The sequence below is a fragment of the Fusarium keratoplasticum genome, chromosome 10 (genome assembly GCF_025433545.1).
Source record: "Fusarium keratoplasticum isolate Fu6.1 chromosome 10, whole genome shotgun sequence".
NCBI classification, from domain to species: Eukaryota; Fungi; Ascomycota; class Sordariomycetes; order Hypocreales; family Nectriaceae; genus Fusarium; species Fusarium keratoplasticum.
The window spans coordinates 2,733,990-2,752,187 of NC_070538.1; the positions used below are offsets into that span (position 1 = coordinate 2,733,990).

The following is an 18,198-nucleotide window of genomic DNA, read 5'->3' on the forward strand; positions in this document are numbered from 1 at the left end:
GATCGAAACGTCTGTAAATCAGGCTGTCATAAATCATGATTCATTACCCTCCTATTGCAAATCTCTAACTGCGATCCATCCAAACAACAAAGGAGCTATAGCCACCCAGGTAGCTGCAATAGAAAACGCACTCTGGATATCTTTCTTGGCGACGGACCAAGCGATTCCGAAAACAAGTCCCCCAATGACAAAAACCACGACCGCAACAAAGTAGATGGACCTCCAGTGCCAGCCCTCCTGGATGTGAATGCCCCAGCCAAGTTCCATACTGTCTTGTGAAGTGCTCAGTGGTCCCTGTGCCCTTTTCGGCAACTGGTTGAGTATCGACCGTTGAGGTCCGTGGAATGCATGAGGTTTTAGAAAGTAGTGGGTTAGACGATTTGTGCCGATGACGGGAACTTGGGTTGGTTTGACGGTTGGTGATGGCGAACAATCATATTCGTCGCTCTCGACCCTTTCGGGCGGGGGAATGCACACACAGTCTTTGTCGCATACTTCCTTGTGGCGGTGGACTTCAGCAAATTTGCTGTTATCTGCTTCAAACTGGGGACGATTAGCAGTGAAAGACAGCTTTGGTAAAGACATACTCTGGTTAGAGAGATTGCGGCGACACTCCTGAATGTGAACCATGAACCGATGCCTCGATGTTGAGAAACTTGGTCTCGTAGAAACTGAAAGAGTTGTGTGTCATCCTCGACGTTTTGCAGCACATGTTGATAAAGCCCCGTAAAATTACGGCCTCGATCAATACACATCAAGAGATACGGAGTCGTGCTGACCATGGGTTCAGGAATCCGTAGACGGGTATAAATGGGAAGAAGAGTGATTCGTTCTTCGTTTTCCCGCCGCAGGAACTTGTTGAAGCCGTTCCCAGGAATAAAGACTAGCGATGGCCATGTCAGGTCAGGACGACCCGTTGAATCTTGGTTGGAAAAGCCACCGCTGCGCTGACCCTCGTCGGATGACATGCTGTGGTTCTGCAGATTTTGCTGCAACACTTGAAGGGATTCGGGGGTTGAGCTTGAGAAGTCATCAAAGAGCTGTTGTCCGCAGGACTATAGAATGATCAGCCAAAGTTCAAATGTTGACGCAGTTTGACTTACACAGGTCCAGCGAATCCGAGCTTGTCCTTCGAGGACCGGGGGTCTATGAACTGGTATCTTGTTCAAGACGTTGTCGACCAGTCGCGGTAGATTTGAGGGTGGCTCTGATAGAGTTGTTAGGCTGGAGGAATGCTTGTTAGGTGTCCTTACTGTTTTTCTTCCTGCTGGCTAGAATGTGCTGCTTCAACGCTGCCCACGGAAACCCAGTCCAAGGCAGTTGAGCTGGCCTTATCGGAGAAGGCATCTGTTCCTTGCCTGTTACTGGATCTTTCCCTAGCCGAGGAGTTGTATCCTCCTCCAGACTTCTTTTTGAGGCTATGAGTCCGCGAGTCTCTTCGATCATCCATATCAAAAGGGACTGATGGTACAGGACGTCGTCGCGCCGGACGTTGTTTCGCCGGACAACTTTCAGCAGATATGATTGCAACATTTGGGCGTCTTCCCATCGACGTTGATGCATGTAGACGAATGACAGCCTGCTCATGATGTCTAGTGTTTCCGGGTGCTTTTCGCCTAGTTTCTCCACGCTTTGGACGACATTTTGAGCATACCGCATCGCCATGTCCTCCCATCTTCCTCTGGATTCAAAATATAAGCTGAGAGTTTGCATCAAAGCCAGACCCGGTGTGCCAATTATCCGAGATGACATCGCGTAGCATCGGAATATGGAAAACGCATTCAAGAGATAGGTGGCAAGGGTGGAATGCGCGATGGACTGGCCGTACGGGTAAGACCACCAGAAAGCAAGCATAGCTTTGTGGGCGGCTCCGAGAAGCCCCATCGTACGCAAGAGAAGCTTCTGGGTGACCAACTGAACCAGTCTGTGCATCTCCAAAATGTCGTCGTTTCTCTCCAACAGGACAGAGCTCATCTTGAGTTTGCTCAGTGAAGTCTTGATTGACATCAAGTCTGGTAACCCTATTCTTGCATATTGATCGAAAAAGACTTGTAGGATTCCCTGGTGATAAAAAAAACTGAAATGCTCAAGAGTTTTTCTTGTAGAGTCGTCTTCACGCTCTAGCTGCTGCAACAGGACGAGGCACGGGGCAGTGACTTCTGGTGGGATCTTTGGTCCCCTGGGATCTGTCGCATCGCGTAGATCGCGCAGATCGCGTAGATCGGCCACGTCAGGCCTGACTCCCCTTAGAAGGTCGATGTATTCCTTGATGGAGATAGAATTCATTCTAATATATGAGGTCGCCAAGGTAATGGCAAGTGGGAGATTGCCGAGCGACGACGAGAGGAGGTCCACATCCTCTTGGGGATCTAAGTCGCCTAGATCGTGTCGTATCAGCTGGCTCGCCTCATCCGGGTTCAGTTTTTCAACCTCTATCATTGACGCTCCTGCAAAAAGGCTGGACTCAGGATTCGTCGTGGTAAATAGGATAGCCCCGTGACTGTACTTGGGCATGTGCGCTGATATGTCATGCTGTTTCACGTTGTCGGCGAGGCCAGCCATGTTCTTCCCTTGATCTGTCTGGAAGAACGACTCCATGTCATCGGCGCCGTCGACCACCATCAACCATGGTGATTTGGCCTTTTTCTCTAACCACCAAGGAACGAGGTCTAGAGGGTTGAATCCTATATTTGAGGATCCAGGAATGTTGCATTTCTCGGCGATGGAGGCGTATGACTCGTAGAGCTGTTCTATGTTGTTGGCTTGAACCCAGAATATTGATGTATCCGGTTGTGCTTCTTTGAGAGAGTAGGCATGATGCAGAGCGATTTGGGTTTTGCTATACACGTCAGATAATAATAATATGACAGTTTGAGTAGTGTAAGACTGTACCCAACGCCATTGGGTCCGTACAAGCAGATCCGTGGCTGTCCTGTCCTCAATCTCTTCAATATGCCCCGTTTCGAGGTGGTAGTGAGCTCTCGCTTGACTTGATCGAGTATTTCTACTCTTCCAACGAATCTCGAGTTGGGATAGTAAGGGACAAGAACTTTGAGGTGTGAGCTGGAGAAAATAAGTCAGGGTTTTGCATACATTCTGTTGACACGGCTCGTGATCGTGGAGGCCATATATATCTGGAAATCGGTCCCCGAATGGAGGGAGGTATGGAGTCATAGAGTCTCGACAGTAAACCCAGGAGAGTAAAACACAAGGCCACAACGCCAACAAAGATCTCAACATTCCAGGTTGCTCCTTGGTCTGGAGACGGCCATGACGCAAAGAAGAATGACGCCATTGTCAAAGTGTTTTGTCGCGAAAGAAGCAGTGGGGGGAGTTCATGACTTGGGAAGATGGAGGAGCTGCGATGCCTTGGGGTTCAGCTTCGAACTCAGCCCCAGTTTCAACCAGGCTCAGCCACTGCCACTCGTGGAAGTTAGTCAGCTTTCGTTGACCTCCCTCTGACGAATCATGATGCTTAGAAAGAGTCCCGGGAGTTCGCCTCTTGGCATCAACTCAATGTGCGGGGAATGCGGAGATGTCGGGGGAGGCTCCTGAGTCTAAAAAGGGTGTGTCCCCGGATTTTCGCTCCTGTCTAGCCATGTCTCAGTCACCGTCGAAATGCCCGTCTCAACCGGTCGTCGTATGCCTCTCAGTTGCGAGCCCTGTCGGGAGCGCAAGATCAAGTGTCCTCGAAACACCAACCGAGGAAGAGGACCTTGTGAGACCTGTGTGCGTCGAGGGATACCCTCTTCAGAGTGTGTTTATCTCCGGGATCAATGGCCCAGACGACACAATCAGCCGGCTGCAGGGGCTGTTGATAACTCGAAACTCGTCGCGAGAATCGATAGGCTTGAGGAGTTGCTACGACAGAGTGTGTCCAATTCAGCGAATCAACCTCAAGAGCCTGTATCGAATCTTCCTTCGCCTGAATCGAGTTTGCCTCAATCCGCGGGTTCGTTTACTGGGCGAAATGAGGTGTCGCCGCTCAAGGGTGTCCCTTCGAGTTCAATTGCGCCCCCGGCTGGGATCATTATACGATACGAGTCTGGACACGAAAAGTTTGAACCATCATCTTCACGCTGGTCCTCCATCCTTCGGGACAATCCCAATGTGAATGGCATCAAGACAGACCTTGACGGTAACGACATTGGGTCGATGCCATTTACAACCAGTACCGCCACGATTGCAGAGCTTATCGACCTGCTTCCGCCCACTTCGCACTGCGATGAGCTCAAGAGGACTTATTTCGACGTGTTTTCTCCCGTAAGTTTTCCCCCTCTCTGGCATGCAACTGCTGACAGCGTAGCTATTTCACATATTGCATGACCCGACGTTCGAGGCCGATTATCGCCGCTTCCAGTCAGACCCCGAGCAAGTGTCTCTCCCATGGCTTGCGCTGCTCTTTGTTATCTTGAGCATAGCCGTCATCGCATTGCCAGAAGACAGTCCTCTTCTTCGTGAGCTGGGCCGTCGCAACTCCTCGCTTGAGAATACGTCTCTGCTGAGCAGCCGATACCGAGGAGCGGCAATGAAATGTCTTGAGGCCGATCACTACCTCTGGCGACACAACCTGAATACACTACAAGCTGTTATTCTTCTCATCTACGGCATAAATCACACCCACGGCCAGTCCTGGGCTCTTCTGGGTACAGCGCGCAACATTGCCTTGGCTCTCGGTTGTCAAATCGACCCCACGGTCTTTGGGATGGATCGGATACGAGCTGAGGAGCGTCGAAGATGCTGGGCTGGACTCAACATGCTTTACACGATACAAAATACTACTCTCGGAAACCTAGATTCGACATTCACCCCTTCAAGTGTCAAGGCGCCTTTGGACGTCAACGACGATGAACTTGTCGCTGGATTTGATGTGCCAGTCTCACGGAATGGACCAACACAGATGTCATATCTCTTGCTCAAGTTTGACCTCTACGGTCTTTGCACGCGCATCTGCAGCGAGGTCTTTGGGGCGTTGCATGTGCCTTCTTACAACACCATCCAGGCTCTCGACTCTGAGATTTCCGCCCTGCAAGAAGTTCTCAACTACAAGTATTTGTTTGACACAGCACTTCCTGTTCATCATGCTGTTCAACTGAACATTCTGTTTGGGTATTCGCATCAACTCACACTCCTCTTACACAGACCAATTCTACGACAGAGGACAGCGGACATGCGGTATACCAGGGAGAATCTTCTCACGTCGCAGAGGAAGTGCATTGAGAGCTCTCAGGCATTGCTCAGTATACATCGGACACTCTATGAGGACGCAATGTTTCGCCCTTACCAGTGGTATAACCGTGGCCTGGGCAGCTTCCATGCATTCCACGCCGCAGTGTGTCTGGCTCATATCTGTACGAGTGGAATGAGCGTGGAAGCATCTACGAAAGACGTTCTGCGTCGGGAGCTTCAAGGGGCCCTCGAGATATTTGAGCAGATGGCGAAAACGGGAATGAGTGCCGTCTGTCAAAAGGCCACGCCTGTGCTGAAAAAGTTGATGTATGCGACTCGTTTGACTGTGTTTCTTAAGCTAACAGACAGTAGTGGTATGATCGCACCTCAAGAGATTCAGCATCCGGTTCCTTCAATGGCATCCGACAGCCCTACTCATCAAACTGCAGTGAGCTCTGATCGATCAGGGCTAGAGTTTCTTGAAGAGCCAATCGACAATTTGGCACCGCAGCAGTGGCTTTCACCTTCGACGATGGGTTGGGAAGAGTGGGAGACGTTTTTGGAGAACAATTCTACTGCGAATGTACTCTAGTCTATCAAATGCATCGCAATCTTGATCTATCGAGCCAACAATGGACCTGATCTATACTTTAGACTGACTGGGCCTAATCATCCAAACCGGGGCAGTTCTCAGATGTCACCTCAGTAATCTCTTTGTACTTGGGAGGGTCAGTCCAGATAATGTCGAATCTGTCGCTAGGGTAGTTGTCCACATCATCAGCGCCCAGCTCCTTGGCGAGGTTGTTGAGCCGTTTGTGCTCCCAGCTAAAGATTTTAGTCAGATTCTAAGAGGGAGACGAAAAGACTTACCAAATAAGAATGTTTCCGTTGCCCTCGTAGCCCTTGACGACGTCCTTGACACACTCGCTGTCGTCTCGGTCACACGACGTGTCCACGGCCAGACCAAGATCTTGAGCCAAGGGTAGGACAGTGTCGTACGGGCGCTTTCTGGCACCACCTAAATCGCATTAGCTTGTGAATCCTGGTTCATAGCAAGTAGCGTACTGGACTTGTAGGTCTGTGCCATGATGTGACCAATGTTGTATTGTGAGCTCGCACCAAAGACGCTCCTCAAGCATTGAGCGCGCTGCTGGCCTTCTGCATTCAATCCATTGCCTTCCGCTGGCTTTTCGCCGTGTCGGATGAAGTAGACGGTAGGAGAGGCCGTCACAATGGAGGCGAGGAGCAGAAGAGCGGTGAGCTTCATCTTGAGTTAATACTGCGATTGAAGAAACAAAACCGTGTTTCACAGAAAATTTGAGACGGCTTATATATCTTGCTGCATCAACAAGTCGGTTGAGACGGCAATGCAGCGATCCTTCAGCTGTGCATATCACTTCCCGTTTGAGGTGACGGTGTCTCAATAACAGCGGCAGGATCTTACGGTCTTAGACGCACGTGTGGATTAGAAACAGATTTATTTGCCCTCTCACACCGCATGCCGTTCGCTCTTTATAGCCTTCCGTTTTGGTGACCGAGAATGGGGCTCGCTAGCTAAGTTCACGGCCGCATTGGCGTCAGTGCAGAACATGTAGACAGAAAGTAGTTTTCACGGTAACGTTGTTCAAAAGTTTGTTGTAGAGAGTTTTGAGAATATTCAAAGAAGCCAGCAGTCATAATAGAGTTATCCACGCACGATGAAACCCTAGAAAAGCTTGCCTGATGGGCTGCAACGGACATGTTCTCAACCTTCTATACCGGCAGGCATAGAAGGTCAAATGGCGGAAAGGGAAACCTTGAGTACAAGGTACTTCTATCATAGGCTCATGCTTCCTTGTACAGAGGAAACGTTGGGACTTCAAAGGGGGTTGTTCCTCCAGCGTAGAGGCCTGCGCAACCAGCCCAGTCTAGAAACGTTAGTGTGATTTCTTAAGGACAACAAGGCACTTACAGCTAAGAATGGCAACCAAATATCCAAAGGCGTAACCGGCGTTGAGAACAGCGGTGCTCTGAACCATGTTTCCAGTTGCAAGAAGAATGAGGCAGACGTCAAGTGCCACCAGGTCCAGAAAGAGAACCCAAGAGCTTCGAATGGCTGCAATGGTGTAGATGACACTCAAGATGAACCAAGCCCAGAGATACAATGCGATGGACTGCTGAAAGTCTGGGCTCAAGTTGCCCTCAGAGTCCATGTATGCAGCAATGATACCAGAGCCAGGCAGATAAATCATGCTGTAGGAGATGTTGAAGGCGCCGTAAGACATGAAGACTGCCGTTCCAAACGTGTTTCCGGCGACGAATTCCATGATTCCGACGAGGTACTGGCAGATTCCGCCAAAGAAGATGAGGACCGAGATCATGACATTGGGAGTCTGGATTCCACGAGCGTGGACGCCAAAGCTCGAGATGAGAAAGATACCTAACATGTTAATGAACTGTATGATGGTGCCTAGTGTGTTCTTACCTGTCGCAAAAGACAGCAGACCCAGAGGCGAGGGGTTGGCAAAGCGTCGATGGACCACTGGCAGAGACGGCTGGGTGCGGTCCTCAACGTGGCCTCCCTCAGTGAGGGTCTGACGGAGCTTGTTGTCGTCTGAAGACATGATGATCGAATTGAAAAGAACTACAGAAAGAATATTCAGGACTGCGTTGAAACTGCAACATCTGCTTCACCCAGCTAATAAATACTCGTCAACACTACTGAACTAGCCATCTTGAGCTATCAAGGCCTCGATTAAACGCCCAGAACGCCATGATTGTAATACCCCAGGTGAATGCCGCCTCCCCCATGGACCAACACACTTGATTCATGAACAATCATGTGCTCATTTCCATCTCCGCTGTCGCCATTTCCGCCCCGCCATCTCCGCCATCTCCGTCTTCCCCGCAAAACCACCACACGGCGACATCTCCCGAAGCCCGAGACAACAACTGCGACTTGCAGATCGGCAATTGAGGACTGTGTATTTGAGCCATCCTGCACCCGCTGAGACTCTCCAGTAATCATCAAGACAACCACACAATCGCGCACAATGGGCTCCATCACTCCTCTCGCTCAGTATGCGGCTTTTAGCCATCCCGACACTGGACTCGTTCGCATCGGACACTACGACATTGCCAAAGGCACCATTCAACCTCTGAGCTTTGCGTCTGGTACGCCTGTGACGAGTCTCTACGAGGTGATCGCCGCAGGCGTGTCTCGGATTATCGCCGACGGTGAACCCGTGTCTGCCAAGGACGTCAAGGTTCTGCCGCCGATTTCCGGCCGAGACATTCTTGCCGTGGGCAAGAATTACATGGAGCACGCCAAGGAGTTTAACAGCTCTGGTTTTGACAGCTCTGACAAGACTGATCGGCCCAGTCATCCTGTTATATTTACCAAGAGGGCTACGTCTATCATTGCGGATGGAGAGGAGATTCTGCCTCATGCCGAATTTTCTTCGACTATCGACTATGAAGGAGAGATTGGTGTCATCATCGGAAAGGCTGGTTATCGTGTTTCAGAGGCTGATGCGTGGGACTATGTTTGGGGTTACACCATTATCAATGACATGACTGCTCGCGAGCGTCAACGTGACCACAAGCAGTTTTTCATTGGAAAGTCTCCCGATACTTTCTGTCCTATTGTAAGTTTTTCTACCTGTGCAATATGAGTCGTTTTGCTAACTGTTTAGGGACCCATCGCTGTTCCCAAGGAGTTTTTGCCCTCAACTCTGAAGGTTGAGACCAAGGTGAACGGAGAGCTCAGACAGAGTGCCACCACTGAGGAACTCATCTTTTCGATTCCTACTCTGATCAAGACGATCTCTGAGGGTCAGACCCTACAGCCTGGTGATGTGATTGCTACTGGAACCGTAAGAGCCCTTCCCTCCTGTGCCTGTTATTGACTAACAGTATAGCCCGCCGGTGTTGGTATTGGAAAGAAGCCTCCGGTCTACCTCCAACCCGGAGACGAAGTTGCCGTCTCAGTCACCGGCCTTGGAACGCTCACCAACAAGATTGCCTCTCCTGAGGCTGTCAACCCTACAGTCCAGCAGGTCACCTCCAACCTGCCCTTCCAAGTCACAAACTCGGCCAAGACTCTTGGTGTCGGTGTTGGACTCACGCGATTGAACAGCAAGTCACTCCACTACCAAAAGATTGGATCTGGAAGCAACAATATTGTCTTTGTGCACGGTCTTGGTGGAACTCTGGATTACTGGACGCCTTTGATTTCGCGCCTCTCTCTCGCCGAGGAAAACACCCTCCACCTCTTTGACCTTGAAGGCCATGGTCTCAGCACGACTCATCCATTGAGCATTCTGAGCCTTGAGTCCTTTGCCTCCGACATCAAGTCAATCTTTGATACCGCTGGCGTCACAACCTCAGCACCAGCGACGCTGTTTGCACACTCGCTCGGATGCCTGGCGTCCCTCAAGTTTACAATTGACAACCCTGGCCTTGTCAGCAAGCTTATTCTTGTTGGGCCTCCTCCTTCTCCTCTACCAGAGGCTGCCTCAAAGGGCGCTTATGCTCGTGCTGCTCTTGTGAGAAGCAAGGGTATCCGAGCCGTCGTTGATGCTGTTGTCGACGCAGGAACATCCAGTCACTCCAAGAAGGCAAACCCAACTGCCATTACCGCAGTTAGACTCAGCCTTCTCGGTCAGGATCCTGAATCTTATGCCAAGGCCACTTGGGCTCTTGCTGGAGCTACTCAAAAGCTCAACGTCGAGGCTATTGAGGCCAAGACCTTGATCGTTACTGGTGATGAGGATAAGGTGTCGCCGCCTGCGCTGGTTGAGCAGTATGCAGGACGGATCAAGGACTCCAAGGCTGTCATATTGAAGAATGTAGGCCACTGGCATGTGTTTGAAGACGTGGAGGGAGTTGCCGAGGCCGTGGGCGAGTTTTTGAAGTGATTATACAATAGAATGGAAACTGGAACTCAATAGACTGGGTACGAATTATTTGCTTCTCACATCTATAGACTTATCATTCACTTGATCTCTCTGGGCTGCTCCAATTCTTCACCAAGACCCCCCTGAATCCCTTCAACCCTCCTGGATCTCAACGTTTCACCGATGGTTTTCAGAGCGCGTTTAATGCGATGATATGAGATTCGGCTCAGCTTCATTACGCCCTTTCAAAGTCTCATATACCTCTTGTTCATCCATTGACAACATATGTTTTATGCCTCCTTATTCAGTCATCACCCCACAGCTTTCTCAATCCAACAAATCTAGGTGGCTCCTTGAACCTGTTCTCTATCCCCGTTGTCCGCCCTACCCGAAGAGGCCTTCCAAACTCCTCCAAATCCTTTCCCCGGTGAAATCTCCAAAACTGCCAGCTGCAATTGCCGCTTCGGAAGGACTCAAGTACTCGAGATCCTCCGGGGTGTTCCTCCACAAAGTCTGTGCAGTCATAGACAATGTCATCGATGACAATCCATAGGAGGTCGACTTTTCCGGCAGCAACGACAATGGATGCGTCGATTAGAGGCAGGTCATCGTTTGAAGTGTCTATTGGTGCTCTTTTGAATGATTTGGGGTCGTTTGTGTCTTCGACAAAGTCGACGGACGGTACGTCTTTTGTCTCGCTCCAGTCGATTTGCACGGCAATGATATTGTCCCGCGTGCCCAGGTAAGACTTTCTGTTCATCCAGCCCATGATGACAGTTGATGAAGAAAATTGCAGAGATTGTTTACGGAGAAAGGTCTGGAACCCGACTAAGGCGAAGTTGTTGGGTTTCCCCTCATCTCTAGACGCGGAGATGGCGGAGCGGGTCATCCGTGGCTACGAACCGGCTCGATGGACCGGCAGGCATACCGCCGAGCGTCCTATTGTCTCCCGGAGTGCAAGAATCTCTTTCTCCGAGAAAAAATAAGATGAATATCACTGCTTTAGCTTCCAAGCCGCCCGGTACGGTCATGCCATGTCAACCATGCTCAAAGTTTAGTCCCCAGCGTAATTACGGACACTACAACGGGCCCGAGACCCCGAGAGAGAAATCATATAAATAACCTGATGTTTAAACAACGTCATAGCTTTCACTTTGTCCGTGGTCCCATACGTCGCTTATTCCATATGTCAAACCAGCCATGGACGACTTTGGCCTTCTGCAGTACTTGTATCTCAAGATTGTTATTACTCTTTCACGATGGTCAGCATATCCATTCATGCGGTCCCTATTCAAAGCACCAAATAGCAACAGAACTCTCATTCAGATTCCCTCCCGTGACCCGACCCGTTTCATCAAGGCATGGATTCACCATCCGCCCAACCATAGCGAAAACACACCTGGCCTGCTTATCAACTGGCATGGTAGTGGATTCATCCTGCCGAGCTTGGGAATGGATCACGAGTTTTGTGACAGAATGGCGCACGAAGCTGGGGTGGTGGTGCTAGATGCTGATTATCGTAAAGCACCAGAACACCCATTCCCAGCTCCTGTGGAAGATGTGGAGGATGTCCTTAAATGGGCCGAGGACCAGCCCGATCGTTTTGATCTGAGTCGCATAGCGGTGTCTGGCTTCAGTGCTGGCGGTAACTTGGCCTTGGTTGCTGCATCAGAGCTCAGTGGGCACTTCAAGCGTATCAACATAAGGGCGGTCTACGCATTCTACCCTCTCGTAGACCTTGACCGCGATCCAGAGCTAAAGAAAGTCCCGAACCCGATCAACCCATTCCCGGTTTTCTCCCTACGCTTGTTTGCCACCTGCTATATGCCCAGGGCAGAGGAACGTACAAACCCCAGGGTATCGCCTATGTTTGCCGACCCTGCCCTCTTCCCTGATACAACCATCATCATTACCTGTAGTGCTGATAACCTATCGCCTGAGGCTGAGGAGATGGGTCAAAAGTTGAAGGCGGGTGGTGCCAATGTTGAGGTTGTCCAGCTCGAGAATGCGGCGCATGGGTTCGACAAGGATGCTAAACCAGGATCAGATGCATTCAAGCAGAGAGAAATGACATATTTGAAAGTAGCTGGGGATCTTAGAAAGCCCTGAAGGATGGGACGACGCTTTTGACAAGGTGCAGATGTCGATCGAAGAGGTTGCTCGTCCGGAATTGATGAACTGGGCCATTATCACATCAAGATCTGTTACACGAGCAGGGAACATAGATAGAAAAGCGGCGAATATGATGCGGCTCTTCAAAAACCTAGCTTATTATCTGGCACAAATCTACTGTCTCTGTACCGTTGATGACTGGGTCTGTCCTTTTAAAGTACGACAGAGCTTCGGGCCCTCGGGGTTGTGAAGAGCCCGCGATACCGCATTCCTCGGTTATCACGTTATTAGCTCGCCCTGCCACAATCTAAGTAAAGTTTACGCGTCCCTCTGACGTATCTAGGTATGCGGGTTTACAAAGTGTGCACAACCCCCAGACTTTTTGCTCTAGACGTTTCACCTATACAACCCCCTTTATCTACTGGTAGCCCCCTATCAGAGGCCCCAACAACTATTCACTTTTGTGATTATTATTTGTTTTATTACTATCACCCAAATTACTTTATTTTACTCGAGCATGTCCGGAGCTTGCTCTCGTCCCTCTTTATTCCTAACTAAAGCCGCATTCTCTTAGCCCACTTGATTCGAGGCGCGTCACCAAAATCTTTACCCAGCAATGTCCAACAGCGACTCTTCAAGATACACTCGCCCCCTGTCATGCGTTCTATGTCAGGAGCGGAAGATCAAGTGTGATCGCAGGTTGCCCTGCTTCAACTGTGTCAAGGTGCGGAGCAAACAAAACCTCGCCCTCGTGAACGCGTCGCATTCCCATGCGCTGCCGTGTCGCCATCGCCATCACTTTTCAGCCCCGTTGCTTGATTTCGTTCACTATTGGGATAATGTACAGGGTCTGATCGTTGAACTCTAGGCAAGGGTTGAATGCATGCCAGGCAAGCAGGCCGTAACTCGCAAGCGCCGGCGGATGGCTGACCAGCTCTTCGACAAGCTGGCGCATTTCGAGCAGCAACTGGACCGATTTATCAATCATGACGGCTCTGACCCAGCCCTAGCGGCTAATAACTCTGAGTCTCCCGCCGAGGATTGCCTCCGAGTGGATGCGCCTCCTTCGCCCACTCTGTTGCTGTCCCAATCACTATCGAAACCAGCAGGGAAGGTGGTCCAAAGTGAAGATGGCGTACGATACATGGACAGCCATCTAGGAGCAGCCATCCATGAAGAGGTAGGCCTTCCTTAATCGCTGTGCAACATAATCTTTCCTAATACACGATGCAGCTCCGAGCCATCAGAGCCATGCTTGAAGCTGATGCGAGCCTGGGCGAGGAGACACCACCTCGAGATATGGCTACAGACCATCTCTATGCAGCCGAACTGGTGACGGCTTCCCTTTCCTCTATCCAACCCAGCACAGTCCAGGCCTTTACGCTTTGGCAGTTATTCTTGAACCGAGTAAACCCCTTGACCAAAGTGATCCATACCCCATCCGTGCAGCCCTACATAACAGAGGGAGAATCCAGTATAAAAGCTGTCCCTCTCAGTTACCAAGCGTTACGCTTCGCCGTATTTACTCTAGCTTCCATGTCAATGTCGGAATCGGAGTCGCAACAAAAGCTAGGATGCTCACGCCAAGATGCGATCAGAGACTACACACAAGGCACCGAGATAGCCTTGAGGAAACTCAACGTCATGAAGAACTTTGACATGGTGGCATTGCAGGCTTTGGTGCTGTACTTGGTAAGACATCACCAACCCCTGACTGACGACTCAGACTCATCGTATCTAGCTCTCCCTCCGAAATCGCCATGGTAAGGACACGGCCTGGATTCTGACCGGCACGGCTCTCCGGATGGCCATAAAAATGGGGTATCATCGGGATGGTGAGCTCCTGGGCCTGCCTCCGTTTGAGACAGAGATGCGAAGGCGCATATGGTGGCACATCATGCTGCAAGATGTCTCCCACACTTTGACCTCGGCCTTGAGTTGCTCTCGGATGCCCATCAGCTGGGATTGTAAAATGCCTCAGAATTTCAACGATGCCGACCTATTCCCTGGATCCGTCGACCCCGTACAGCCTCGCGAAGGCCCTACCGAGATGGCTTTTTGTCTGATCGGCTACCAAATTGCCAAGTCTATTCTCTCTCTGGAGAGTCTCCGTGGCACAGCAGGACTCGAGATCGCTACTATATGGAACACTGAAGATGTTGCAGCAAATCCTGTAGCCTCTTCAATCCTTCAAAGATACAGGGAGGACATTGACGCACTAGACCAGGCTCTGATGGATATTGAACGCCGATATGTGTCTGTATCCGCCGGCAAGGTCCATACCGCAGCTCTAAGCCTACGGCGCGTCCTGATCAGCAAAGGCCGAGAGATGATTGTCCCGATGATGGAGCAGCCCGAATGGGGGACTGAGATTTTTACCGTCGAGGATAACCTCTTCAAGGTTCTTATCATCAAGAATGAACTCTTTGCTAACTTCGATAAGCAAATGGACTCGGCAGGCTTTCTCTGGTATGCAAAGGTCCAGTTCCAAAGAGGCAACTTTGCTGTCATGACCTCGAGGCTTCATCAGAAACCAGTTGGATACCTTTCAGATAGAGCCTGGCGTGTCGTTGAGGCGGTATACAAGTTTCACCCAGAGCTTTTCGACATGAACGACAGACCCTCGATGGCACAAGCATACATCACCCTCAAATCATGGCAAGCTCGGCACGAAGCTTTGCTGGCGACGACTGGTTCCTCACAGACACCAGATTATATCAGCCAGCTCCAGTTATGCTGGGATTGCTTTAGCTGCTCCATGCCGTCGTGCCAGAAATTGGATTTGACGACGCTACCAACCGGCGACTTGGGTCAACTGTCTGGGGATAGCTTGGCTTCCTTGGAGACGAACTGGACCTTGCTGGGAAATTTAGATCCTGGTTTGAATCTGGATCTGGCTGTGCTACTCGGGAATGACGGCGGAATGGATGTAAACTTGAACGGGTGGGCCTGATAGTGTTCAGTTTCTGCACGACATGGGACATGGGGACAGCAAAATAGATATTAGACGTTTAGAGGCAATAGAGAGCATCATTTTTGCCTGGCGTAGTATATAGCTGTGAGGTTCGAGGTACTTGAACCTTGAGGGTTGGTTTACCTTGCTCTCTCCATTTTCTTCTTCGTCACAATATTATAATTGCGCGAGACGCTGCCTTCTATAGAGTGAAAGCGCATGACATGCAGTAGAAAGCAAGGGGAAGGAACCTCCTTAGCCGCCTCTCCAAGTCTCTGGGTGGATTTGCTCACAGCCTCGATGCATTCGCTGCACACCACCACGGGACCTATCGGCCTCCCTTAAATACGATACTTGCTAGGCTGTTTATGCCAATTGCGATGCTCATGATTGCAATAACGACAACGAACTTAACACCTCAGCGTGACTCCCCAATCTGGACTGAGTCGGTTTTGCCAAGTCCCGGGTTCCCCTCATCCCTAGCCGCGGAGATGACGGAGCGTCGATCCCCCGCTCTCCAAGACGGAGATGGCGGCGATGAGCGGACATGAATGTCTCGGAACTTTGCCATGACGGGCCAGGTGATGTAAGCCACAGAGCGGAGGTGTCGGCAGACGGCTAACCAACCATCCGGGCCTACATAACTACGCTTCCCCACGGGGAACTTAGCTCCACTCTAGCATCGACAACTCTGAGTTTAAGCATTCAGAATGAACAAGGACGACATTACAAAGGCTTCGTGGCCCCAGGGCGCTCATGATTCGTGGGGTAAGGAGCCGATTCATTCTCAAAAGGTTCCCAGAAACGTGGAGTTTATCAACAACTTGAAATTGGACAAGACGCTTCAGCCGAAGGAGTATCATATCGATGGTACTCATCAAAGATCAAAGATTTTGTTTACGAATGTCAAGATTTTGGATTCTACAGGCCGAGAGCCGTATATTGGCGATGTGCTGATCGAGGGTGAGTTTGATACCGATCTTGGTGGGTAGAATTAACGAGAGAAGGCGAAAAGATTGCGGCGGTTGGCCAGATTCCAAACAAGGACGAACTTGAACGAGACCCTCTTGTTCGAGTTTTTGAAGGCAGAGGGAGAACACTCATGTCAGGCCTAGGAGATGGCCACACGCACTTCACCTGGAATGGTGGCGACCTCAACCGTCTAGGTGAGCTTGACGTTGAGGAGCACGTTCTCCTGACCATCAAGAGCGCCCAATGCTTTCTAGACTCTGGATACACCATGTATGTTCTCTATATTTCATTTTGAACGCCGCTAATTATCTAGGTGCTTCGGAGCGGCGGCAGCCAAGGACCGACTCGATGTGGTTGTTCGAGATGCCATCAACGCGGGTGACATCCCAGGACCTCGTTATCTAGCCAATGCACGAGAGATTGCCAAGCCAGAAGGCGAATTAGTGGCTGGAATTACACGGTTTGCAGATGGTCCACAAGGTAAGTTGCCAGTCTCTTGGCAAACATTGCTGACTGTTTAGAAATGCGTGATGCCATCAAGTACAACATCGAGACCATCGGTGTTGACAACGTCAAGCTCAGCATCTCGGGCGAAGAAATTACTGAGATTCGATCCGCTCAAGACTGCTACTTTTCGGACGAAGAGATTATTGCGTGTGTGGATGAGGCTCACAAGCGAGGGAAGCGAGTCTGCGCACACGCCAGAGCCAGGGATTCGGTCAAGATGTGTGTCAAGCACGGCGTGGATGTGATTTATCACGGTTCTTACGTGGATGACGAAGGTATGTCTCCTGAGAGCGATGATGAACCAGGCTAACAGCGTAGGCATGGACATGCTTGAGCGAGATAAGCACAAGAACATTGTCGTGCCGGCAATCAACTGGCTCTACGCCACGACCTACGAAGCCGATGCTTTTGGATACACGCACGAAGCAGCAGAGAAGGCTGGATATAAGCGAGAGCTCGACATTGCGGTAGCAGGGTTGCGTGAGATGCACCGACGAGGGATTGTCGTATTGCCAGGGGGGTAAGTGATCGATACCACCTACCTTATTTAGAACTAATCAAGATAGGGACTATGGTTTTGCATGGACGCCGCATGGAACCTATGCTCGTGATCTTGAGCACTTTGTCAAGATGCTGGGCTTTACCCCTCACGAGAGTATCATTGCCGCAACTGCGGGCGTTGCAGCTCTCATGATGAGAGGCCACGAGCTTGGAAAGATTCAGCCAGGATACTACGCCGACTGCATCCTCGTCGACGGAGATCCTCTAGATGATATATCAATACTCCAGGACCACGACAAACTCAATATTATCATCATGAACGGGCGGGTGCACAAGGCTGGAAGAAAAGAGTACATCAGGGACACGTCGGGATCTTTGTCCACGGGCATCCCTCGTCACTTGACGGAGGAGTTTCCTGAGAAGAGGCCTGCTATGCAAAAGTCGTACTAGGATTGGTAGCTTGGTCTCGGGGGTATATTTCCGAATGCATACAAAGAACAATACCAGGATGTCGTTCTAGAACGTGACCCCGGATTAATGCCTCTTCACATGCTCCGACTAGGGAGGCCTTCCTGCATCGGCGACTCAATGACAAGAACGTGTAATTCGCCGAACCTTTTGCGATAGAGGCCTCACTGTTCTCCAAAGTTGGAATGGTGTCTCCAGCTGAGGAATAGCGTCACCTCCAATGGCTAGTCTGTGACCTTCAGTGACATACTCGTAATGATGTCGTCGTACCACGAGTCAGCGATTCAAGCTTTCGTTAATCAAGCCACAGTCTACAAACAAAGCAATTCTGAATCCTCTCGTACCGACAACTTGGAGACTCTCCCAGGGTTTATATGCCTTTTTTTACTCCTACGCGTCTGTTTATCCCACTCTTTTGCGCATCTACCACGTGGAGCCCCTAGCGTCTGTCTGTCGGCGGAATTACCCAACGCGTGCCTATCAGCGAGCAAATGCGGTTGCCAGGTCTACCTTGATCCTTCGGGTGATCCTTTCATAATCGTTTAGCACGGCCGGCCGATGCAGATGAACGAGATCAAATTTCCACAAAAGAGATCAAGGTTCGTACTTTGGCCAGTAGCTTAATCCGGTCGGTGCTTC

General features: G+C 50.5%; 9 protein-coding genes across 9 annotated transcripts; 5 read left to right on the forward strand and 4 right to left on the reverse strand.

Annotated features, from left to right (window-relative positions):
* Positions 1-51: 51 nt before the first annotated feature.
* NCS57_01274100 (uncharacterized protein) lies at positions 52-3,295 on the reverse strand (the record flags this gene model as incomplete). Its single annotated transcript, XM_053062406.1, has 6 exons — positions 52-543; positions 588-1,055; positions 1,104-1,207; positions 1,254-2,839; positions 2,893-3,049; positions 3,094-3,295. 6 exons carry the CDS (start codon positions 3,293-3,295, stop codon positions 52-54), a joined length of 3,009 nt encoding a protein of 1,002 aa, XP_052908934.1.
* A 323-nt stretch (positions 3,296-3,618) lies between these two features.
* Positions 3,619-5,761, forward strand: NCS57_01274200 (Zn(2)-C6 fungal-type domain-containing protein; the record flags this gene model as incomplete). The annotated part of the gene is made up of 3 exons (XM_053062407.1): positions 3,619-4,263; positions 4,307-5,496; positions 5,542-5,761. The coding sequence occupies 3 exons, from the start codon at positions 3,619-3,621 to the stop codon at positions 5,759-5,761; spliced, it is 2,055 nt and encodes a 684-aa protein (XP_052908935.1).
* A 73-nt stretch (positions 5,762-5,834) lies between these two features.
* On the reverse strand, positions 5,835-6,436 carry NCS57_01274300 (uncharacterized protein; the record flags this gene model as incomplete). The annotated part of the gene is made up of 3 exons (XM_053062408.1): positions 5,835-5,994; positions 6,040-6,187; positions 6,235-6,436. 3 exons carry the CDS (start codon positions 6,434-6,436, stop codon positions 5,835-5,837), a joined length of 510 nt encoding a protein of 169 aa, XP_052908936.1.
* A 557-nt stretch (positions 6,437-6,993) lies between these two features.
* Positions 6,994-7,772, reverse strand: NCS57_01274400 (uncharacterized protein; the record flags this gene model as incomplete). The annotated part of the gene is made up of 3 exons (XM_053062409.1): positions 6,994-7,076; positions 7,121-7,588; positions 7,634-7,772. 3 exons carry the CDS (start codon positions 7,770-7,772, stop codon positions 6,994-6,996), a joined length of 690 nt encoding a protein of 229 aa, XP_052908937.1.
* A 429-nt stretch (positions 7,773-8,201) lies between these two features.
* NCS57_01274500 (uncharacterized protein) lies at positions 8,202-10,067 on the forward strand (the record flags this gene model as incomplete). The annotated part of the gene is made up of 3 exons (XM_053062410.1): positions 8,202-8,795; positions 8,844-9,023; positions 9,069-10,067. 3 exons carry the CDS (start codon positions 8,202-8,204, stop codon positions 10,065-10,067), a joined length of 1,773 nt encoding a protein of 590 aa, XP_052908938.1.
* Positions 10,068-10,350: 283 nt separating this feature from the next.
* On the reverse strand, positions 10,351-10,815 carry NCS57_01274600 (Cytochrome b5 heme-binding domain-containing protein; the record flags this gene model as incomplete). Its single annotated transcript, XM_053062411.1, has 1 exon — positions 10,351-10,815. One exon carries the CDS (start codon positions 10,813-10,815, stop codon positions 10,351-10,353), a length of 465 nt encoding a protein of 154 aa, XP_052908939.1.
* Positions 10,816-11,246: 431 nt separating this feature from the next.
* Positions 11,247-12,155, forward strand: NCS57_01274700 (Abhydrolase-3 domain-containing protein; the record flags this gene model as incomplete). Its single annotated transcript, XM_053062412.1, has 1 exon — positions 11,247-12,155. One exon carries the CDS (start codon positions 11,247-11,249, stop codon positions 12,153-12,155), a length of 909 nt encoding a protein of 302 aa, XP_052908940.1.
* Positions 12,156-12,774: 619 nt separating this feature from the next.
* NCS57_01274800 (Zn(2)-C6 fungal-type domain-containing protein) lies at positions 12,775-15,111 on the forward strand (the record flags this gene model as incomplete). The annotated part of the gene is made up of 4 exons (XM_053062413.1): positions 12,775-12,882; positions 13,027-13,338; positions 13,392-13,850; positions 13,900-15,111. 4 exons carry the CDS (start codon positions 12,775-12,777, stop codon positions 15,109-15,111), a joined length of 2,091 nt encoding a protein of 696 aa, XP_052908941.1.
* A 710-nt stretch (positions 15,112-15,821) lies between these two features.
* On the forward strand, positions 15,822-17,541 carry NCS57_01274900 (Amidohydro-rel domain-containing protein; the record flags this gene model as incomplete). Its single annotated transcript, XM_053062414.1, has 6 exons — positions 15,822-16,074; positions 16,119-16,353; positions 16,397-16,563; positions 16,605-16,865; positions 16,909-17,110; positions 17,157-17,541. The coding sequence occupies 6 exons, from the start codon at positions 15,822-15,824 to the stop codon at positions 17,539-17,541; spliced, it is 1,503 nt and encodes a 500-aa protein (XP_052908942.1).
* Between the last annotated feature and the right edge of the window lie 657 nt (positions 17,542-18,198).